Source organism: Asterias amurensis, chromosome 10 (genome assembly GCF_032118995.1).
Source record: "Asterias amurensis chromosome 10, ASM3211899v1".
Taxonomy (NCBI): domain Eukaryota; kingdom Metazoa; phylum Echinodermata; class Asteroidea; order Forcipulatida; family Asteriidae; genus Asterias; species Asterias amurensis.
In genome coordinates, this window is record NC_092657.1 from 8,296,917 (window position 1) to 8,322,647 (window position 25,731).

The 25,731-nt window shown below is 38.6% G+C and overlaps 1 protein-coding gene across 1 annotated transcript; it reads right to left on the bottom strand.

Moving 5' to 3' along the window:
- Positions 1-288: 288 nt before the first annotated feature.
- LOC139943482 (gamma-aminobutyric acid type B receptor subunit 1-like) lies at positions 289-24,989 on the bottom strand. Its single transcript, XM_071940293.1, has 6 exons — positions 24,753-24,989; positions 6,960-7,097; positions 1,911-2,081; positions 1,257-1,358; positions 469-534; positions 289-366 (listed from the first exon to the last, which is right to left on the bottom strand). The coding sequence occupies exons 1-6, from the start codon at positions 24,987-24,989 to the stop codon at positions 289-291; spliced, it is 792 nt and encodes a 263-aa protein (XP_071796394.1).
- Between the last annotated feature and the right edge of the window lie 742 nt (positions 24,990-25,731).

Here is a 25,731-nt window from a genome sequence, read left to right on the forward strand (position 1 = left end):
AACTATTCGTTTTCCGACATCCTTCAGCTCTGTACGTGTGTTGAATTTTCATGACTGAGACAGTTTTCGAGTATGCATTGCGCACGTAGTAAGTCTTGGTGCAAGACGTTTCCGTTTTTCCTTTCACGAACAGCGCGGCCAACGAACCAACAGCGCCCAATAGGAATAGCGAAACTGTCTGAGGTATTTATGAACTAACATCAATCTGGATATACTCCCGATGTTTTGTGAGCTACAGTCATTGGGATATTTTACTGTCAGAGATATCGTTGCGTCTTAGGGCGCACTTCAGTTCCTGCACATTGGTTTGGAAACTTGAATCATTAAAACCCTCGTTTTGTTGACCAACAGGTATTCATCGACAGACTGAAAAATGAAAAGCAAAAAATGTGGTGACAAAATAATTATTTTCGAAAAACAATATTATCGTTTTAAAACTAATAACAAAATACTCTTAGTTAAACTTACGACACAAAACACTCTCCTAGCCATGTTCTCGTAGAAACTAGTAGCTATTATTCTCACATTCTTTTCCTGTTAAAAGATAAAATGTGCACTTTAACAATTGGCAGTTCAGAACAACTTCGTTTTAATAACTTCGGAACAGCGTACTCCAAAAAGTCGACTATCGGGGCAAAATTACTATGCAAAACAGAGCAGAAAAAATGGAAAGTGACTTTTCTCAAACATGAAACATTTTAAACGTTAACAACCAAACAAACGAAATAACCAGACCATGTGAACAAAGAGCTAAATATATTTTTTATACAAACGTGACCCATTCCCTGCGAGTGCCTAATTCCACCTTGTGGTACACTACACGGGTCTTCCATAGACTCAAAAGGGAAAAACTCGGCGCCAAAACAACATACGATAAGATTCTAGGGGGGGGGGGCACCATAATATATGGGGGTACACTTCTGGCCAAAAAAAAAAGCTGTATAGTCCGTTTCTTTGCATTTCTCTGAAACAAACCCCTTTTCATAGTACTTGTGTGGCATTTTTACCACTTCTTTTATCAAGATACTCTAATGTGAGTGAAAATGTAAATAGTTAAAACAAAACCTAAAGTTGTCACGTAGACATGTTACATTTGTAAGTTTAAGTCTGGGTGCACGCCATCAATGGTGCGTAAGTACGGGACAAAGTTCACAAAGAACTTTTTAGAACTTTCACGGTGTAGTCTAATTATTAAGATGATTTTTACACGATGAATTGATAAAACGATTATTGAGCCAAATATGTAATTATCGTACCTTGAGAAGAACCATAGCTTCATAAGGGTCGGTAAGAAAACTCTCCCCGATTATAATAGAGAAGTTGAATAACGCTGACTCTTCCCGGAGCTGATTGATTCGCTGCAAGGTATGTAATACATTAAAGTAGCATTCCATACAGCGGGTCAGGGGCCGATTTCACAAAAGTCGGGACTATAAACTCCTAAACTTACGACTAGTCCTCAGGAAATATAAAAAAAACTAAGGGCTAGTCCTAAGTTAGGACGAGTAACTCGTCCTATATCGACTAGTCTCAACTCTTCGTGAAATCCACCCCTGAAAGTCTAGGTGTTCCACCCTCTTTGGTCATTAAATCTATAACAATGATAGTGTTTCTATCGTTAATTATTTGCTGGATAATAATTAGGGCACAATTAAAGAATAACAATAAAAATCGAAAAATTTTGGAATGAAAGTTTTGTAGGTGGGCGCTAATTTAAATTTTATTCGCCAAACTGAAGTGAATAATATGAAAGGCATACTGGCCCTGTTTGAATACTAGGCACGGTTTCTGAAGCGGATACATATTTAACTTCTCGTATTTTATAACACTATTTCGGTAATAAATAATACGTTCTTTATGAGACTGCCAATGCAGCTGAATTAGTTGTTAAATATTCAAAGATGACATACTCCCCTGTGTGGTTCCGTAGCTTCATGTAGCGTAGCAATCCGTTTCCAGCCGAACTGGCTGACAATCTGAGCTTGCGCAGAGCCAAAGGCCGCTGAGGATACGACCATTCGGTAGACGTGTGGGTATCTGTCATGGTCAGTCAGGATGGGTGCTGATGCACCTGGGGAGATCTCAACCAAACAAAAACAACCAAAAATTAGCTTTTATTCAAAACTGCATGAGTAAAATAAGACAGCTTGTTTTTTCATGTGACATATCGTGGTTAAAATGTTGATGCAGGCTTGATGCTCCAACGTCAGCACCGTGTTGACATTGGGTCCGGCCATGATGAGCTAAAGATCATCACAAGAGAGGCTGATCCCGCATTTTGTTGTCGCGTTTACACTGTGCGATCTCGCGGTGATTCCGCTGTGTTTAAACCATGGAGGCATTCTCCATAGTTAAACAGAAGTTTTGTGCAGCTAGGCCCAGTTTTACGGAAGAGGGATGTATTTGCTTACGTCAAGCGTATTTCGCATACCACCCCTAAGACTCCATAGAGATTACACCAGGGAGAGCATTTACGGTTTAACATTTTCTCGTGGTCCTTAAGCGGGTCCGGACCCCGCCGTAAATGTTATGACTGACGATGTCCCCCCTACCCCATGTTTCAAGACAGTATGACTCCCGTGGTCACCCTAGTGTCGCACTTACCTTATTTAGCATTTCCATCAAGTACTCATTACATTCAAGCATGCGTATTATTATGGGCGAATGTTGTACATACACACACAAGCATAAACTCTTAATATAATATGACACGCCACCACAATGCAATTTGCAATTTGCTAATTTTATACGAAATGTCTTTTATTCTAACCGTTACAAGGAACTTTTAGAAAATGTTTGTATAATATCATTTGGAAGGTTACTTAAAGGGTCCATGTACTTTTTTCTAAAAAAAAAAAAAAAAAAACAATGTTCACAGATTTACATTAAACTTACACAGTTTGAAGATGATAGTAGAAAGATTCCCTTGAAATATTATTACCGAGGTGGTGTAGTTTTTGAGAAACGAGTAAAACAATGTCACGAAAATAACTTTCGTCTCAGTTTAAGCATGTAAAAAGTAATAACCAGTTATGTTATGCTAATGAGTTTTAACATGCTAAAATTATTTTCTTCTCAGTAGGGATGTACCAGAACGTAAACGAAAGGACGTACGGAAACCTAAACATATCGTCCATGAGTGTGCAGTTAGGCCGCATCTGATAAGCCTGTACGTGTCACATGGGTACCTAGTTATTCCATTTGGCGTACACACAGTTCTGAATAATGCACAATGAACGTTGCACTGGATAATATAATTCACTCGCAGAACTATACATACCGCTCATTTGGGTAAATGGGGGGGGGGGGGCCTGCGCTATGCGGTTTTCTTTCTTTCTTAATAATAGCCTAAACATTTTTGTGATTTGTTTTACTCTTTTCTCAAAAACTGCAGCACGGTACCTCAGTAGTTATTTGAAGGGAAGCTCTCCACTCTCATTATGCTCAAACCGTGTAAGTTTTTTTGAAAGGGTACCCGAATCCTCTAAACAAAATGACTATTAATTTCGTGTGAAATTTGAATGTCCACGTCGCGTGCTCCGCGGTAAAGGCCCTGTCACACCATGGCGTATCGCCTGAACGTATGCCGACGTATGCACAAAATAGTTCGAAAATTTTCAAAGTCCAAGAACGTCCAACTTCCCAACGAATTGCATCGAAAATGTCGACATCGGTGTTGGAAAGGACGTATCCATATCGTATCCGTAGCGTGTTGAACGATACATAGCGTATGACTAACGCATTGATACCGTTTCACGTAACTAAATAACAAAGTTATGACAGCGTATCGCAGCGTATGCAAGCGTATGAGTAACGTATTGATGGGTTGGTGTGTTCAGCACGACCGACCATGAAGAAATGAGGATTAGTGATGGCCCTGTCACACCATGGCGTATCGCCTGAACGTAACCAACGTATGCGAAATATCGAAAATACGTTGGTGTACGCTGATATAAGTTTGGGGTAAGTTGGGGATACGTCGTGTCGTTTACGTTAAGAGCACGCTTGGATACGCTGTTAAAATTGTGAACACGTCGAGCCCGCCGAATTTTTTTTGAGCATGTTCAAAAATTTATCGGCGTACTGAACGTGTGCTTCATACGTTCTGCATAAGCTCCCCGTAAGTTCATGGTACGATAGACATGCGTTGACATACGTTGACATACGCTGACAAACGTTAAATGAACGTTACTCGTAGGTTGGTAAACGTTGATGTACGTCTGCTAAAAGGGAAACGTACAGCCAACGTTGTGATAACGAGATGATAACGTATCCGTAGCGTATTGAACGTATACATAGCAGTCAGTGCGCAATTTCGAGATAATGAAGCTGACGCGCAGAGTTTCTTTGCAAAATCTTGATCAGAAAAGCGCTCTCGAACCCTTTCAGAATTCACAAGAAAATGCGAGTGTTCGTTAGCGCGCGCACGTTTCGAACAGTATACTCTGCTCGTCTCCATTCTCCTGAACACGAGCAGAGTATACTGTTCGAAAAGTCGAGACCAAACCGGCTCTTTTCAGAGCCACCACTCCTTCAAAAGAGTTTTTACCCATGGTTGTACCCGCAAGTTTACTATTCATATTTATGTTTATAGTTGCTCTTAATTTTGCAGTTGTTTGGTTTTTAAATTTGTACTGCGGGAAAATGGGAACACATTTTTTTTTTGCGTCGCAAAAGAGGCAAGCTTTAAAAACGAAATGAGGATGAGTTACTCAAGGGATCCACTATACTGACCCCCCCCCCATAAGTTCATAAAACTCCGAATGCTCGCTGGCTGTACGGCGAATGCGCTAGCTGTACTGTAGAACACAATATGTACGTTCTCACTACGTTGGCTGTACGTTTCCCGGTAGCCGACGTACATCAACGTATGCCAACCAACGAGTACCGTTCCTATAACGTATGCCAGCGTATGTCAGCGTATGTCAACGTATGTCTAACGTACCATGAACTTACGGGGAACTTATGCAGAACGTATGAAGCACACGTTCAGTACGCCGATAAATTTTGAACATGCTCAAAACTATTTCGCGGGCTCGACGTGTTCACAATTTTAACAGCGTATCCCAGCGTGCTCTTATTAACGTAAAAGACGTATCCCCAACTTACCCTAAACTTATATCAGCGTACACCAACGTATTCGATATTTCGCATACGTTTGCTTACGTTCAGGCGATACGCCATGGTGTGACAGGGCCTTAAGAGCGGTACTTTTGTTTACACCGCAGTGTGAGGGGTTTTACTGTACACTGCAAATTCCTGGCTTGGATAAGAGACTACGTGGTAACGCTTTTTGAAAAAAAATTAGATATGGAAGGTGTGCAAACGGTGTTCTAGTAATAATTTGAAATTCAGGATTCCTTGCCCTTTTTGAAAATAATCCTTAAAGGAGTGTGAGCATTTGCATAACGGCGTTGTCTCATCCAATCAAGACTGAAATTGGACGTAGTATAACATAATCGTTTTTGTTTTTATCGTTGATGCACACTGGAAGGCAATGTTCTTGTTTTAACGTGATGTTTATAATAAATTGAATGAATTGATATTAGTACAACACCCTCCGCTGCGGTGTACTGAAAATAATATGTGAGTGGCACTAACCTTGCGGTGTAGTAAAAGGTTCATAGGTTAGGGTATCGATGGCGGCACTCAAATTGAACAAAACTATAATATAACAATAAATTGTTTGTGTCTGTACCCATAGCCATTGTTAAATAGTGTTAAATTCTCAGTAAAAATCATTGTTATGCTACACTTACGGTATACACTAAAAAAAACTAAAGAGTTGAATCCAACACTTGCATGAGTTCGGTGAGTGAATATACACTTCGAAAGTGTTGGAACCGTTTTGTTGATAAATCTGAAATTTTGATCCAACGCAAAAAGGGTTAATTCAACAGTTTAAGTGTTATTTTAACATTTTCAAATAAATTCCTTTGAATTGTTGGAGTAGCTTTACGTTAAATTGGCACTTTTATTGTTGACCGAATACTTTAAAATGCTAGATCTAACATATAAAATGCTGGATTCGTACACTTTCAAAGTGTAGTCACTCACCGAACTCATGCAAGTGTTGGATTCAACTCTTTAACACTAATGGAATAACTACAAAATGTACTCTAGCCTACTCTTAAAGGGCTACTGCAACAGCTCGATCAACTATAATTGTTACAGAGATACGTCCTCATCACTTAACTCCTATTGGTTTATAGCCACCAATTTTATTGTTTCTTAAAGACAAACTTTTATTGGCTATAATTTTTCCGCGTTTTCCTGGATCCTTCCCTCGACCCCTTTCTCATTTTTTTTTCTATAAATGGATATGCATTTGTTTGTACTTGTTTTATGCCTCTGAAGAAGGTCCGGTTTGGATTGAAAGCTAAGGCCATCTACCCTATTCATTATGTGATATGGATACATTACAGATTACCGGCATGACTGTCATTCCGTCAAGGTCACCTTCTTGAATAACTGTTTCATATTGAAGCGAAATATTCAGTGCAAATTAGCAATATACTAATCATTATTATTACTGATAACGGTTAAAAGAAACTCCAATTGTCCACTGGCAATCTTGTTGCGAGTATAGGCTTGAAGCAAATAGCATTAATTTGATACAGAACCAAAGAGAGGACGAGCTTACGAACTCAATATTCTAAAAGCTACGGAATCCCCCAAAGTAAAAAAAAAACCAAAAAAAAAATAAACCCAAGGGAACATTGACAAAATTCATAACTTTTACATAAAAACAAGTTTCATAATTTCAACAAATCACATCCTTGTTTTTCGCTATAACTTTGTACAAGGAGCTATATGACACTGGTCCGTCCCACTATTTATACACGTTCGGGCAAAAATATGACACAGAAGGGGCCTAATAACCAATATTCCACTTCAATTTGTTTCATATGTGCATGAATGTATATCATACCGATGACAATTCTACGATGTATACTTACCTCGACAAGATTCCATTGACCAACAACTTCTGCAAGGACCGTAGTCATTGAAGACATTAGCGGGCCGTAGATAGCGACTTTAACTGGTGGTGTATACAGAAACTCAAAAAGCCTGTTGAGCGCACTCGGTACGTTTTGCTGAAGAAAAAAAGGTGAAAAAAATAAGCAATTGTTTTGAATTTTACTATTTTGTTTTGTCGGCCACTAAAAATAGTGTAAAGACTACTAGTCTTGTCAGTGATGAGTCGTTAACCAACGGTTCATTTAAAGGTAAGGTACACGTTTGGTAGTTACTCAAAACAAATATTAACTTAAAAACTGACTTGGTAACGAGCATTGGAGAGCAGTTAATAGTATAAAACATTGTGGGAAACGACTCCCTCTGAAGTAACATAGTTTTTGAAAAAAGGTAATTTCTCACTTTCCTCTAACCTCCCCTTTAAGAACCAACACGATCCAAAAGAGATATGCACATGGCGTTACCGCAAACCGCTCTTATTTGTATACCTCCACTTTGCCGAGTTACAAATCCACCGCGTTTTATAGCTTGCTATGTCAACGAGTGTACTTTTGTATTTGGATTGAAGAGATAGGCTTAATAATCTGATAGTCTCTTGTAAACTTGGAGTTTAAAGGCAGTGGACACTCTTGGTAAAATTACTCAAAATGATTATTAGCATGAAACCTTACTTGGTAACTTGGAGCTGTTGAAAGCATAAAACATTGTGAGAAACGGCTCCCTCTGAGGTAACGTCTCGAGAAAAGACATATTTTTCCGCGAATTTGATTTCAAGACCTCAGAGTTAGATTCTGAGCTAATTCTGAGGTCTCTAAATCAAGCATGGACGACCAATTGAAACATGTAGACCTACAGGGGGACGTACACCGGGACACCCCTCCCATTGTTTATGAGGGTTTAAGCCACTGTCTTTCGCAAGATATAGTGTTAGGGACATTTTGTACATAACAAACATGCGCCATGCCGTTTGCCCTGGGGAGAACATACCCGCATTTAAATTATATTTGTTATAATTCCTACAATATTAATGCAAAGGTTCATATTACTGACCGAGGAGTGAAATTCATTTTAATGATTGAAAATATTAACAAGATCATCTGTAGATTAGAATGAATTTCAATCTGAAACTTTGAGAGAGTTGGTTATATTAATGCATTGAGTTACATGCGGCTTGTGTTGGAAATTTGAGTTACTTTGTTTAGAGATAAAATCCACAATATTTTGTACGATACATGCCTTCTTCTAAAGCGTTACAGAGAGAGTCGTTTGGTCATATATCTTTGGACGGTTATAGTGGCCAGCCGATTTAATATGTATACGACGAAGCTGCGATGTCGAGGACGTTCTTAACAACGTCCAATGAATAAATCAGAATCAAGGTTATTACATAACCTTCGCATAGATAGACCGGGTTTGGTCATGGGTGCTAGTAATGAGTTTCTTTTGTAATCATTGCAGGTTGCTTTCAAAATGCCGTATAATGTCAACACATGATCAAACAAATCTCGCTTCAAGGTTGAGGCAGTTGTCTGTAATTCAGTTATAAAAATTACAATGAAAAAAACATTAAACATTTATTGTTTAGTGCTATTAAGCGAATGCCGTGAAACAAGGAACAGAAAATAAAGACTTGGTAAAGTAAGTGCACTTGAAGGCAACAATTTAAACACAGTTTTAACAGTGTGCACTATATAGCATAAATTGAAGTCTAGCATTATTTAAAAATCGCAATAATGGTTTGGGACGGTTGGTCAAACCGGTCAATCTCGGTTGAAATTATCCGAGAAAGTTTGCGATTCGGACCCGCTGTGGTATAGACCATGTGAACATTGTTTACAATTAGTGTGCATTCTTTGGATTTTCTGGCAGGCAAGATACTGCACTGGTCCTATGGGAAAGTTTAAATTTTGTGTAATATTTGTAGGACCAATAAAAATTGAATTGAATTGAATTGAATTGAATAATGTTCACATAAATCCAATATTATGAAAGTATATAGCTGGACACTTTTTGAGATGTGCCCCCTTTCATCGTATCAAAAGTTGAAAAGAATACGGTGCGATCTTAAATATAAGATTTAATGTTTTCTTCCATTAGGTTGTGTACAAATCATGCCTGCAGGAAGTCCAGGCTCTGTGGACAGTCACATGTCACAGTCACATCGTCTATGTTCATATAGTTTAGCCCAATACAAGAGTAAAGTTTTTATCCAGTGAAAACTCCGCTAAGGTTTTACGGAGTAAAACGGAAATGTTGATTGTCGTCATTATAATTATAAATAATAGCACAAGCATAAGAAGAAAAAAACATTCGGCTACCATAAAAGCCCTCGTTATCCCTCGTTATCTTCTCACTAATTGCACGTAGTTACGAAATGGTGATTCGTAAGAATACAGACTGCATGGAATGGTTAACCGATGAGCTTTGGTTAATTAGCCTTATGACCATTTTAGTCACCGGCGATGCAGTAAGCGAAGAGGTTTGGGTAATTGACGCATATAATATCAGTGCATGAAACAAACCTTTAAAGTCACCTGGAAACAAATATTTTTTTTCAAACATTAGAGTGTTTATGAACAATAAAATAGTTTTTTGAGTAATTGTTTGTAACGCTTTATAATATGTTTTAAAAAAATAGATAAAGTTGTTTGGGGTGACTCTGCCTACCGCCCCCCCCCCCCTTTTGTGACTTCAATCGAGGCAAACTTTGCCTCGATCGAACATCAAACACACGTACGCGCAAGTACATGCAAAACCTAGTGTCGACCACGTGTTTTTCAAGTACTTTTTAAAGCTGTGCACAGTTTGTGCACAGTTTGAAGTTGTTGAAGTAATGTAACTTTGGTGGCAGGTGCTACCGAAATGAGAACTGTCGAATAAAGCAAGAGGTAAAAAGTTAACATAAATGCTTATCCATCCCTCAAACTAGCGATTGCAGAAAACAATATAGATGTGTTTGAGAAAACGTAACGAAGAAAGATGTGATCTCCACTGATGAACCCGTATTGTTTCGCGTCTCGTTTTTTTCCCCTTGGGTTGAGCTGGCTTGAACGCGATTGGCACACAGACGCAGGCTGCCTGTTCGGCCTTCAAGTAAGAGGAACAATGAAGTTAAGATCCACAGGCAATAGCCAACGCTTTGTCGCGGTACATGACTTCTATACGAATATAATCACAAGTTTAGCCGAGTAAAAACTTTATATATTTTTTGTTGATTTATAACGAATCTGTATAAAGGATAAAAAAGGTCATTCATAAATATCAGACAGTTTCGCTATTCATATTGGTGAAGAGCACGTCACGTAGGTGTTTCAACCTTTGTTTATAACCGGTTGTGAGCGGAGACTCCGCGCTAGTCTTGATGCAAGACGTTTCTTGTTACGGGCGATGCAGGCCGGGCGCTGTCGGTGAGTGTGAAAGGAAAACCAGCGAATTATGCACCAAGACTATACGCGCCTGCGCACGAACGGAACCGGAAAACATACACGTACGGACATCGTACATGTACATGTAACATGTTACTGACATACCATGGACTCGTGGAAACATTCAGAGCTCAAGCACTCGGAAACGGATAAGTTTGACAGAGTTTCTGACTTTATTACGCCTTTTAACCAAAAAGGTATTTATGAAAGGGAATCAAAGTGTGTTGAATCGGTTTTCAACTAGTGGTTTAAACCCGCCAAGGCCTGGTTCTTGAAAATTATCAAGAATATAATGATAATAATAAGAAGAAGAATTGAGATAAACAAAAAGTACAACTACTTAAAGTACAGTATCTTATTATACCAATGTAAATTGAGGGAGAATATTGACTAGAAGAAGGAATAATATTGCAATCTGACTTTTAGAAAATTTTATTTGTCGGATATTTTTTCTTTTAAATTTGTGTATTTATGATTTTGGGTAGATCAGCCATGTTCCCATAGTCATTTTTCGAGTGTTAAAAACATTATTGTCATTTCAATGTCTTAGGATTCATTGCGTGTTTAGATCATGCGATTACGAAAAAAAAAACGTACACGCGAGTGAATTTTTTAAGGCTACGAATAACGAATATAATATGAAAACTTAAACTGTAATGTCGAACTGTGTTGGCAAGTACGTAAAGTATAATCATGAACTACAAGAAACGTAAAGAATAAAGGGTTTGAAGATGGCCGTCCCCATTCCAAGTAATTCGGTGACTCGGTTACATTAAGTATTTACTAGGTCGAAAGACCTTAACATAACACATTTTCTTTAGCTCAAAACCCTAGATTATTTTGTAATACTGTCAAAGCCCACAAGGAATGTAGGTCTAAACCTACAGGCAAAGAGAACCTTTTGAATAAAATGAGACTAAAAGCTGAGGTAACTCAACTCAGATGTTGAGCTAATGTATAATAATAGTGCAAGGACCATCGAATAGTGTCACGACGCAAAGACTTGCTCGAATTAGGAGAGTACATCAAATTATATACCCCAGTCAAGTATGCCAGTTTTCAGCAAAGTGGCTATAACCCAACTACGTTAAGTGGCCTCGTCTGGCTGTGTGTGTGGATGCGGGTGGGGGGGGGGGGGGCTCAGTGTGTGCCGGTGTAAATAGTTAAATGATTGTGATTGGGTATGCTAGCCAGCCTGTCCCTGGTAGACCCGCTATAGGCTCGTAGTGATTGCGAACCCTAGCCTTAGGCAGATCCCCATTAGATATGGAGAATCGTAACCCTGGGCGGGAAAGAGATTGGCCCGTGAGAGGATCACAGTGGGCATCCTCTCAGCTGTTCACAGTGGGCATCCTCTCAGCTGATCACAGTGGGCCTCCTCTCAGATGATCACAGTGGGCCTCCTCTCAGCTGATCACAATGGGCCTCCTCTCAGATGATCACAGTGGGCCTCCTCTCAGATGATCACAGTGGGCATCCTCTCAGATGATCACAGTGGGCCTCCTCTCAGATGATCACAGTGGGCCTCCTCTCAGCTGATCACAGTGGGCCTCCTCTCAGATGATCACAGTGGCATCCTCTCAGATGATCACAGTGGGCATCCTCTCAGATGATCACAGTGGGCCTCCTCTCAGATGATCACAGTGGGCATCCTCTCAGATGATCACAGTGGGCCTCCTCTCAGATGATCACAGTGGGCATCCTCTCAGATGATCACAGTGGGCCTCCTCTCAGCTGATCACAGTGGGCCTCCTCTCAGATGATCACAGTGGGCCTCCTCTCAGATGTTCACAGTGGGCCTCCTCTCAGCTGATCACAGTGGGCCTCCTCTCAGATGATCACAGTGGCATCCTCTCAGATGATCACAGTGGGCATCCTCTCAGATGATCACAGTGGGCATCCTCTCAGATGATCACAGTGGGCATCCTCTCAGATGATCACAGTGGGCATCCTCTCAGATGATCACAGTGGGCATCCCCTTCAGCTGATCACAGTGGGCATCCTCTCAGAGAGTAAGGGTCCAGCGTGAGTTGTATACTCTCCATGTGTATCACTTCACCAGTTGTATGGGAGGGGATAGGCCTTACAGCCCACCTTAAAGGGTCTATGTACTTTTTCCTAACACAAAAAACAATGCCACAAATTTACATTAAACTTACACAGTTTGTGAAGATTTATGATAGTAGAAAGCTTCCCTTGAAATTTTACTTACTGAGGTGCTGTATTTTTTTTTTAATTTGTAAAAATTAAAATTGTTTCAGTTTTACCTTTTAAAAACTGTCCACTATCATTATCTTCAAACCCTGTGGACATTTTGAAAAAAGTACCCAATCCTTAAAGGATAAGTTCCGCGAACTCTACCACAGTTCAGCTGTGTGTAAATGACCATCAGGATGTTGTCTTGAGTCAGAGAAACGACATTGACAGAACCAATAATTTTGAGCACGATAGGGAATGCCTGTGCGCGACTTCACAAAGGGCTATTAGATTGATCTGTACTGCAAATCAATCCCAGTTGCTTAGTAAACTGTGATGTCACAATACAAATCACCATGGTGATACTGACAACTTGTCTTGCGATGAACTTTTTTACTTTGTGAAATCGGTACTAAGTAAGTCAAATAACTGTCAAGGGGAGATTACCTACTGCAATCAACACGAATCGAAGGCAGGTCATACTCTCTACATGTAAAAGAGTGAAAAACACCACTCTTCATATTTCGAGCCGTCCTCCATACGGCTCTTCAAAAAGAGTGGTGGTTATTTAACTCTTTTAGAAGGGTTTCACTCCAGGACAGAGTGAAAAATCACTTAAAAAGATGCAAACTTCAATCTAAAAGAGTGGAAGACCACTCGAAAAAAAGTTGTCTTTCATATGGCTCTTCAAAGAGTGCTTGTTCACTCTTTAACATTATGTTTTCCGGGCCAATTCTAGCAAAAGATCGTTCATTTTCATTACTATGCATTCAAATTCATGCATTTTTCCCTATCCTCTCAAACTAGGGTTTCTTTTTAGCTCTTAATGCATTCAATTTAATTGAAGATCATTCAAGACTACACTTTGACCTTTCTTCAGTTGATTTTCTACTACCATAAACAGTTGACGCATTCCATGTAAGACTCACCGAAGCGAACATGATTTTGCTGCTAGTTTGCGGTTTCTTTTTCATTTATGTATCAACGAAATTAACTTCTTTGCATAGATGACTTATGGCTTTATAAGAAAAATTATAAGCTCCTTTACTAGCACATAAGTTGTCCTCTGTAAGAGGTGTTTCCATGTATTTTACATCATTATTTACATCTTGTATTTTTTTAATTGAAACAGTTGTTCCCTTTTGCGTTTTAACACGTCCTTAAGTTTTAGTCTGCACCCGAAAACTTTCAAGTGCAAAACTAATTATTGTGCTTTATTTTTTATAAGATTAAACAATGCTCCATTGGCAATTTGTGACTTAAAGGTGCTAAAATGGGGAAAACATAACAATTGTTGTGATGATGTCATCATGACGTCATTTCATAATTTTCATAAACCACGTACGAAACAGTTAATACAAGTTTAACGAATCCAGGAGCTGTTTCACTCGTTGCGCTACTAAACAGTTTAATTAAAGATGTATTGCCCAGCGCCCCCGAACTATCACGGTCGGCCATTTTTGACTCCCATTAATGGCCGACCGTGTTAGTCTACGAGGTAAAAGGAAAACCGTGCAATTTCGAGGCATGTTTGTGTGAATCATTGTATTCTACTTTTACAACATCTTTCTACCCATATGTATTTTATAAAAAACGGTTACAAACGCTTTTCAAAGACCAACTCGACCGATCCAAGGCAACGTGTTCCTTTAAAATTAACCGCATGACCAAAGATTACAGGGCGCACTGGATGGTCTGGAAACATGAAACACGCATGGGCGCCATTTCTAAAGTCAAAATGTGTCCTTTTTCATAGTAGGCCTACCAACAATGATCATTGTCTACACGGAGCTTACTGTTGTATCGTCAATAACATTGGATGCCTGTTTCGTACAGGATTCATTTTAAAATCCTGTTGTCGACATTTAAAGCTCTTCATGGTCTTTCTCCAAAGTACATACAGGACCTTGTTTCCATCCTTAATTTCATCCTGTAAAAATTCGAGCTCAATCGGTCATCAAAGTTGCGAGATAATAGTGAAAGAAGAAAACACCCTTGTCACACGAAGTTCTGTGCGTTTAGATGGTTGATTTCGAGACCTCAATTGTTTTAAATCTGAGGTTTTGAAATCATATTTCGTGGAAAATTACTCCATTCTCGAAAACTATGGCACTTCAGAGGGAGCGGTTCTCACAATGTTTTATACATATCATATTTTATACATATCATATTTTATACATATTTTATATCAACCTCTCCCCATACTCGTATTCAAGAAAGGTTTTATGCCAATAATCATTTTGAGTAATTACCAATAGTGTCCACTGCCTTTAATTGGTCTTTAAATTTAAAACTGCTTCCACGATAACCTTCTTTCCAAAACTTAACAGTATAAACACCAACCTGTTTTAGTACAGCCTAGTTGCGTGTTAAATATGGTTTGCTCAGCTCAGTTTTGGCTTGAATCTAATAACACTATTAAAAAAGACGTTAGGCTAATAACTTATAAGAGTCAGTTCAGGTAACTAATTGAGAAGTTGCTAACGGTCAAAAAGTGATTTTTTTTAAATACTTTGTGGGTGGAAGGGCCCTGGGGTGCGGGTAAACAAAATTGCATTTTTAATTCTATATATAGCCCGTTGCCATGGTTACGGCTCATTTTGTTTTTTGGCCATTTTAGGCCGATTGTGGGGTCTGAAAAACTTCTTTTTTTTTCAGCTCATAAATATTTACAACTTCACCCCACCAAAATGCCAAATTATTTCAAAAAACCTTTTATATCACAACAAAGTATCATCCTTGGCCTTCCTTGAGAAAATAAATTATTGCCTTGAATATCACTCAAAATAAAAATAAAAATCCATAGTCTAAAATGTTAGCTGAAAAAATCCAAAATTTCGGTCCAAAATGCTGAACTTGGGCTACCCCCTTTTGATTATTGCCACTACGGGTTCAAATTGGGAAAAAAGTGTTGGACTGCCCCTCTTGATTTTGTTTCAATTTAAATCCAAATATGAAAATAATGTGTTTTATTAACTTTGGGGGCAACTTTGATGAAAATGCAGGACTAAAATTTTGAGATTGATTCAATGTTTGACCCAAATTTGATAAAAAGCTTGGACTCACGCCGCGTGTTTTCTAAGGTTTCGGACCAAATCTCATAAAAATGCTGAATTTACCCCATTTGTCTTTAAATTTGGGGGCAAAATTCAATAAATAATGTTGTTATTATCACAACTCGACCGATCGTAAGGCAACGTGTTCCTTTAAAAGGACTTAAATTCGCTAATTGCGCCACAGAGCATCTAGTATCTTATGCAAATACTTCTTTGGCAAGACAATGTACACCAATTTGTCCTGTTTCGTAACCATGAAACTTAATAATTGCAGTAGCTCCTCCGGGCCGCCATCGCTATATTTATTGTAGCCTCTACTTTTGCCAGTATGGATTCACAATGAATATTCTTCAAGTGTGCCCATGTTATACTTATTGCAACTTATACTTCTGTCATATATTTATTCAGTATGAAATTTCTTCAAATTTTCTCATGCTATTTTTATTATCAACTTTATATACTTCTGCCAAAATATATTTACAATGAACATTTTTCAAATGTTCCAATGCTATACTTATTGTACCATTTACTTTTGCCAATACTTATCCACTATGAGTATTCCTCGAGTTAGAGTTCCCGTGCTATATTTATTGTAACCCATAATTCTTCCATTATTACTTCACAATGAGTGTTCTTCAAGTGCTCCCATGCTATATTTATTATAACCTGTATATTTCTGACATTACTAATTCACCCATAGTGCTCCCATGCTTTATTGAATGTAGCCTACTTCTGAATCTGAAGGTCACCGAACAAAAGTCAAGTTCGAGTTCACTGTCGATCTGTTTATTATATAGTGAGGTGTGTGTGATGTAGCACTAGGCCGAGCAATCAGTTGTACTCTGTGGAAGTATACTTTCTTCTAAACGAATCTCGTTCCTCAGCCTAGTCCAAAACTAGGACCACGGTTTGTTTACAAACCGAATACAACATGTATACCTGTCACAATACTTTATGGTATTTTATTTTAGTTATAAATAAATCGTGATAAATCGATCTAATATTTGGGCTCAATCAATTTTCTGGGTCAAAACACAGTTCAGTTGTTATTGCCAAAATCGTCAAAGTCTTTTAAAAATGAGAATGCATTATTGCCGAATTTGTTGCAAATTTGCAATATTTTAGAAGAATTTGAACAGTTATACAAACAAATTGGACTCATTCCGGAACCGACTTCCATTCGTCCTACACATTCTTGCTGGTGGTAGTTTTAGAGCGTTGAACTCTCAACTGCGTGCTCTGAACTGCGCGCTCTGAACTGCGCGCTCTGAACTGCACGCTTGGATTGGGAGGGGTTTTGATCATGGTTATCCATAGAGCTAAAGACGACGTGACCTCTGACGTCATACGAAAACCATAACATGATTCGCGCGCATACCGCCGGGCAAAACCTTGGCAGGCAGCTAGAAAGTGTACGCAATCTTACTTTGACTACGCAACTCAGTGCCCGGCGAAACATGACGTATGTTGTGTTTTGTCAACAGAGGGCGGTTTGAATGTAAACATAGACCTTATCGCAAATACCAATGCGCAAGCGCAGACTGTTGAATGAGGTGCATTGTGGGATATATATGAATCAAATTTGTAATCAGCTAGACCACAATGCACCTAATTCCAAGCTTTACGCGCGCGCCCCAGTATTTCCGAAAAGGTCTATAGGTCACATCGTCTATATATAGACAATATAGCTCTATGTGGTTATCTCGTACTGGCCCCTGTCGACAGACAGGCACCTCTAAACCATCATATGGGAAATTAATGCTTGGGCAATTTTGTGTGATTTTCTTTATGTCTGCCACATCACTCTGTTTAATCCTAAAGTATAATATTGGGTTTATTGAACACTATTAAAACTAAGAATATGATATCGATATCAAATCAAAATTGTAAACTCAAGAGAAATGAAGACTTAGAGCTAGACATCCCAAAACAGCGGCCTGAAGTAGCATTTGTATTTTATTGCCTGGCTGTCGACTGCATTACTAACGAATCGAAGATTTAAAACAGGAAATCCGAGCATTTTACTTAGCGCTGAAACAGACATTGTAAGAAATGGGTTCTACAGGATATTGCATGGCGTTGCCAAGACAACGACGTGTTAAATTAATCGCCATTTTGATTATAACCCTCATGTTCCAATGCGAAGTGGAACTGAGGGTCAGCTTTAAAAAATATTACTGTTTTTCCCAAGATTTCTTAATTTAGATTTTATTTAATCAAACCATATTAAATGGGTGAAATTCATAGAAAAAAAACATCGCAATACTTTATTGTCCTCAAACTCTACTGTCACAATACACGCCGTAGCTGCTGGAGGTGCCCCGAAGTCTAGAGATTCTCGCAAAACCTCGTAGTCTCTGGAGGTCAACTTATACCTATTGGACGAGTGACCTCTATCGTGTTGTACAAGCAAAGGTTGTCATTAATTTAAAGGGTTAGGCAGAGGGGTTGATTTCCCCTAATGTTTAACAAACCAGTTAGAAACATTAAAGGAACACGTTGCCTTGGATCGGTCGAGTTGGTCTTTGAAAAGCGTTTTGTGACCGTTTGTTATAAAATGGATATGATGTAAAAGTAGAATACAATGATCTACACAATGCCTCGAAATTGCGTGGTTTTCTTTTTACCTCGTCCAATAACGGTCGGCCATTTATGGGAGTCAAATTTTTGACTCCCATAAATGGCCGACCGTGATAGTTCACGACGTAAAAAGAAAACCGTGCAATTTTGAGTGATACTTGTGTGGATCATTATATTTTACTTTTAAAACATCTTTCTAACCATATACATTTCTTAACAAATGGTTTCAAACGCTTTTTATAGACCAGCTCGTCCGATCCAAGGCAACGTGTTCCTTTAAATTGATAATAAAACTAGTATGCGGTTAGTATTGTTTTGCTTTCTCTGTCTAATAAGTTTTGTTGTTTCTTATGTTCGTATTCAGGCCTAGCCTTGCTCAAGGCAGTCGCATTATTCGCTCCGAAAAGACGCCGCTGTAAACCCACACGTATACCCTGTTCGTGGTATGGTGCTTGCGGTCACAACGCATGACCCACCGTATACACACTGTCAGATCGTTCGAATACTGTTCACACAAGTCATCGCCCTCGTACCACTAACCACATGCGGAAGCCGTCAGGCCGACAGCCTTGTCGGGTCTGTATCTTCCGAGTTTACTGTGTTGTATTGAAAAAATTCCACTAGTGGATGAATTTTTAGGTGTTCGGGCCAACAGCCCGGAACACCTCTTATTTTTGTTCGGTTTTTTTTTTTTATTGATACTTCTTCTTCTTCTTCTTCTTCTTCTTCTTCTTCTTCTGTACGTCCCTTGTCCCCCTACAAAAACATCTTTTCAAACATCGTATGAACTTGAAACTTCACACATAGTTAGATATTTATTAGGAGAAGAAACCGTGTGAGTTGCGTCATGATGACGTCATCAATTCTTGAGTTATGAATATTCAAAGTTTATTAATTCAAAAAATCATAACTTTTGATCTACATGAGGGATTTTTACAATCGAAACATCATCGGAATCGTCATGGGAAAACTCCGTAAACGCCCCACAGACATGACCCCATTTTGATGTTGTCTTCCGGCTCAAAAGAGAGGTTGAAAATTTCAAAATTCACGTCAAAAGAACAACGTAAATCCCCATTGGTATGTGCATAAACATTGCACGTAGGCATACATACACACAACGTGTAGTGTATTAGCGGTGCAGCAGAGCACGCTCCAGTGATCATCCATTCTGCTTATTAGCGGCGATTGTCCGCTAAAAAAATCACACTTCCCAAGCACATATAAAGTTGAAACTTCACACATAGTTAGATATGTATAAGGAGAAGAAACCGTTTGAGTTATGTCACGATGACGTCTTCAAATCTTGAGTTATGAATTTTCAAAGTTTATTATTTCAAAAAATCATAACTTTTGATCTACATGATTGGTTGTTACAATCGACACATCATCGAAAAGTTCGTTAAAAACTCCGTAAATGCCTCGCAGACGTGATCCCATTTTGAGCTCGTCTTCTGGTTCAAAATCGAGTTTGAAAGTTCACAATTTCTTGTAAAAAGAACTACGAAATTTCCCCATTGGTTGTGCCTAACACTTGTGGCGTACACGTGTAGTGTATTAGGCATAATTTATTTGGTGGCATGCTGCCAAGTTTGTTGTACTCTGTGCCATAGCGTGATATGCATAGAGCTATATAGCTATGCAGAACGCTGCGAAAACGATTTCATTTCAATCTTCAGCGTCCAAATGTTCAAATGTTACCCTTCTGATGGCTTAGTGGTCAATGTGGAATTGAAGACGAAGTTTCGCTGAGATGGCCACCTACTTCAGTGATTCATAGAACTTTTAATGATGTGAGAAAACAACAGTACAAAATGACGAACATTGGTCATGTTTTGGTTAAACACCGAGAAGAATAGAGACGTTACATCGATCGACCACTCCCCCCGGGTGAAGGGCGTTTTGGGCCCACGGAATTCACGTCAGTATTACGATATCTATTACTTCTTGAACTTAGCATAATCATCAATTGTTTTGATTATTTGTTAAAACAACTATCCAAGTTATTTTGAGTTAAATATTTTGAAGAAAAAAAATCTCTGAAATAACATAAGCCCTTTCAAACTTTCTCTAGTAGGAAAGGACGTTACGTAAACTAATCTATTTCTACCTCCATGCACAGACATGGATGTTACAATACAAAACATTCAAAGAATACAGAATGGTTAAAGTATAAGGCCCAAGCAATTAGGAGTGTTCTTGCTAAAATAAACTGCCGGATTAAACAAAACTTTAGTACAAACAAATCAATAAAACAATCCAGATTTTCATCTTCTTCTTCTCTTCGTCCCTTGTCCTCGAACAAAAGCACACGTCCCAAAATCGTAGATAAAATTAGGAGTGGAATAATGTGTTAGTTAGGTCATGATGACGTCATCCATTCTTGAGTTATAAAAATTCAAATTATTATTTCAAAAAATCATTATTTTTGATCCACGTTTTTTTTTTTTACTTCTTTTTTAAAATATTATCAATAGAGCGCGAAAAAGCTTCATGAAGAATAGTCTTCGTTCAAGGCGGTTAAAACATACATGCCCCTTACAGTCTTTTCTTCAGTCGTCAGTCAATATTTCCTAAGTTCATATTTCCTAAACTACATAAGCTATTTTGACAATCTGTACATCATATGAAAGGGCTTTACGTACTTGACAGAAATGGATATGTTGGTGAACTTTCGTTGACCTTTTGACCTGTTTAAACGGGAGGTGACTGTGAAATGATTTGAAAGGGCGTGGTTTATTGTCTTTTAGGTCGAAATAAACATCCTTTGATGCTTTACCATCACACCATACAAGTCTGGCAAAGGTCTGGTAGAAAACAAATATTACCGATGACGTCACCAAACATACACTTTTACTAGATGACGTAATCATGTGGTTTGACAGTTTTTGTAATTTGAATCATTTATTACAAATCTTGAGAACAAAGCAAGGTGTAATATTTGTTTTTTAATCCAGGCTTTTACTCCCGGAAACCGAACACCTTGAGTTTGTTCACAAACTCTCAATCTCTAGTTTTTATTATTATTATTTTTTTTTTTTTTTTTTTTTTTATTTATTTATTTATTTATTTATCTCGGATATGCTAGTATGCAGCTCATGAATATGTATATCGTTCGTCAGACCTATCAGACAACACAGGATGTCAGATCTTCCACTTCGATCAGATCTTCCACTTCGATTAATCAAGGAGTTGCCCATTGAACTATCATATCCTTTGACAAATGTATTGCCTGCATTACCGATGGAATCTTTCCCGATGTCTGGAAAACTACTACAATTGTTCCAGTTCCTAAAGAGAAGAACATTTCGTCTCTTGACCAGCTCCGCCCCATCTCGCTTACGTCAATATTTGCCCGTGTTTTTGAAACATTCATAGCTAAATGGATTTTGCAAGACATTTCTACTAAATTGGATGCTAAACAATGGTAACATTAAGGGCTGTTCCACTACACACTATCTTGTTGAAATGTTAAATTTCATTGTTGAAGGACTGGATAAACCCGGCCATTATGCCCAACTTTGCACAATTGATTTTACTAAGGCCTTTGACCGTGTTAACCACACTATTGTTATTCAGAAACTTTTGAATCTCGGAGTCAGACCGTCCATAGTTCCCATCGTCTGCAGCTTTCTCAATGGTCGCACACACAATACTAAACTCATGGGTCAATTTTCATCCACCAAGTCAATCTCTTGTGGTGTTCCTCAAGGAACAAAATTGGGGCCAATACTTTTCCTTGTTCTTGTCAACGATGCTTCAATAGATTGCTGTAGACGATGGAAATATGTGGATGATCTGACTCTGGGGGAAATTATTCAACATGGGCAACAGGAAAAATTGCAAAGTCACCTTAACAACTTAATTATTTGGTGTAAGGATAACGATGTGTTACCTGAGCCTTCCAAGTGTAAGAGTATGGTGATTAGTTTCTTAAAGCGCCAAGTACCTGCTTCATAACTTATCATTAACTCGAGTAACTTAAGTCAGGTGTCATTTGAAATTACTGGGAGTAACCATTCAGAGTGACCTTAAATGGAACTTGCAAATTACTGACATTATTTCTAAAGCTTCTCGCAGACTTTACACTCTTTGTATTCTTAAGAAAGCTAAGGTTCCTGTTTTTGACATACTTGCGGTTTACATTTGTTACATAAGACCAGTTCTTGAGTATGCCTGCCAAGTATGGCTTACTTCAATAAGCAAGGAGCAAAATGTCTCTTTGAACGTGTGCAGAAACGAGCCAGTCGTATTATTTTAGGCTAAGGATATATTTCCTACTCACATGCTCTGACTAGTCTTAATATTCCCACTTAAATATCTGGACGCCATAATCTGTTGCTTATGTTTGGTAATAGTCTTCGTTGTTCTCAAAGATTTTGTCACTAACTACCTCTTGCCAGATCTAACACCACTAACATGCATCTCAGAGCAGCCTCAACTACTAGCTTTCAAATACCTAAATGCAAAACTGGGCGCTATAGTAAATCCACGCTGCCCTCATTAGCTAGAATATTGAAATAGTTTTTGGGGCTGCTTGGCAAATTTGAAATTTTTTGTCTGTTTTTTTTTATTTTTATTTTTTATGTATATCTTTGCAATTTTTATGACATGTTTCTGCTAGTTGATGTTTTTCTTTTCTTAAATTTGTGTGTATTTATGTATAGATTTTGCCTGTTTATTTTTGAGTCAATTTTTCTGAATTCTGTAAAAACTTTGTAAATTTGAATGTTGTCAACCTTTTGGTTGTTTTTTTATTCAGATTAAAAAAACCATTAATAATAATAATATTGTGAGGCAAATGAATTATTCATTTTGACGTCCAATCACGCACTTCCCCCTTATTACGACCTTTGGACCCTATCATGCGTCCGTAGTGGTGGTGTGTAATGTAAACATGCCTCGTCTTTCGCGGGCATTATGGTAATGAGCTGATTACCGCTTATTACAGTATAGACGATGTGACCTATGTTTACATTCAAACCGCCCTCTGTTGACAAAACACTCTATACGTCATGTTTCGCCGGGCACTGAGTTGCGCAGTCACAGTAAGATTGCGTACACTTTCTAGCTGGCTAGAACAGTTTCTTTTAACACAACACCCCTCAAGCTATGAAGGAGATGCTGTGCGCGTCGCGAGTATTGCGTGATGTGGCACACTTCCAGCCGGCACTCTCGACCAATGGGAATGAAAAAATTTTCTCGTAGAACAGGTGCAAGCTCGCGTGTCACACCCATGTTTCAATAACGAAATAACAGTGCGAGCACCCGATCTTCACTGCGTGGTAATGACCGGGTTGGCGGTTTGCGCTGTTAACGGACCGAGCCGGAGGCGAGGTCCGTTAACAGCGGCAGCCAACAACCAAGGTATTTATTAATACTTGTTACTGGTTTCAAATCAGCCGTTCAAACACCCCCACGTTGTTCTTTCTTATGTCCGTAATCAGGCCTGTCGATTTATATTAAGGGAATCAATGTGTGGTTAAGAGGTTTTCAACTAGTGGTTTAAAAACCTCTCGACCAATCATAATGGATAAAATGTCCTAGTTATATATAAATGAACGTTCAAGACTTCGTACAATATGTTATTTAATGACCCCCCCCCCCTTGATTTAAGGGCCAGATTGTTTCTCAAATAACCGAAATGGTGAACTGGGAAGCCTGTTTGCCGTTTTGTACGTCATCTAATTTGAACTTGATTATGGAGGATACCACTATGTATTCGGATGAGTGATTTGTATAATGACGAAATATCATAGATGCGACAGCACAGACACAGGCGCTGAAAGAGTGGATTGCAACTTTGACTATTTTTTGTGTTGTAATTCTTTTAATTATATACCAATTAATCTTTTGGAACAAATGAAATAATGGATAACAAAGGAGGGCTGTGTTGTTCTTACAGCACAGTCCGTCCAAATATTGAAATGTGGTAACAAAAAACCAGAGTGCACTTATCGAAAAGAGAATTGTTTCGCTCAGTGTTCCTGAGCTCAGTGCTCTTTGTAAACCCTTTATAAAAAATATATAAGATACTACTGCACATTATGTGGGTCTCATTCATAAATTCAATAACGTATTTTTAATTACACTGGACACTATTTGTATTGACAAAGACCAGTCTTCTAACTTGGTGTAAAAATTATGCTTAAAATAACCAACCTGTGAAAATGTGAGCTAGTTTGCTTGATTTCGAGACCTCAAAACCTAATTCAGAGGTCTCGAATTCAAATTGGTAAAATTAATTCTTTCTTGAAAACGAAGTCACTTCAGAGGGAGCCGTTTCTCAGAAAATTTTAAACTATCAACCTCCCCCAATTCCTCGTTACCAATAGTGTCTACTGCCTATATTATGTAAAATGACTATACTAAGTACATTAAGTACCTTGTTGGTCGATACGTGCGCTATATAAGATTATGTTTTACTATTTTATTACCACAACGAGTATCATTGACTTTTTGTTGAGTACCCAGTCATGATACCAATTTAGTGTCACTAACTATTCACTAAACTTACCTCTGTATCTGCCCATTCCAACACAAGCTCATAGTCTGCCAGCACATCGCTTCTATTATTGATATCTTCAACAGCCCGTTTTGAACCAACGAAAGAGGTTCGACCAAACTCCCGACTTGAACCACCAGAGAGCGGGAGAAGGCCCCCGATGTACAGCGGCGTTCGGACACCCATGGCGGGTAGCAAACTGATGACCACAATCACACTCAGTAAAGCTACCCACAAATTGGTCGTCATCTTGTGATTTTTCTTCACGGATAAAATATGAAACGAGCACATATATTGGAGCTACAACGTCGATTCAGCTTTTAAATTAACATCGACGTATAAATTAAGCCATCAATCACATTAACCCGTGGTTTTACCTGTTTATGGATTGTGTATTACGGTATCAAGTCGGTGACTGTCGGACCATTCCATTTCATTCGTTGGACAGTATTAAAATATCCACAGCAGTGAGCGTGAGCATTAGGCCTTTGTGTGACGATTTACTTCTGCGTAAGCTTTCGAGCTCTTCAAAAACCAAACATAACACGAAATTTTACTGACTAAAAAGGAGGCTTGCTATCATCACAGAGCCTCCGTGGTAAAGACAAAGACATCGTTGCTGGTTTATCCAGTACTGCCAATTAATTTTCGGATACTCAATTTGTGTGTTATCGTAAGTGTGTTTTATGTTCCCATCAATGCATCCACTTAAGACCAGCCCTATTATTTTCGGCTGCCGACCCTCAAATGTTTTTAAAATTTTAATTACCTTACTTTTTACCTTTTATTTCAAAGTCCCGTTTAAAAAACGAAGGCCGCTTCATTAGGGGCAAGGTAAACGTGACGTCATGAGGTACTGCCAGAAAAGCTTTTCTAAGTACCGGTAAGTCTCAGGTCTCCTAGGCATGCAGGTTGTCGTTCTCGGGTTTGCCATGCGTTTTAGCTAATCGAAGTCAACCAGTATATTAGTAAAGTATAGTTGACGGCCGAC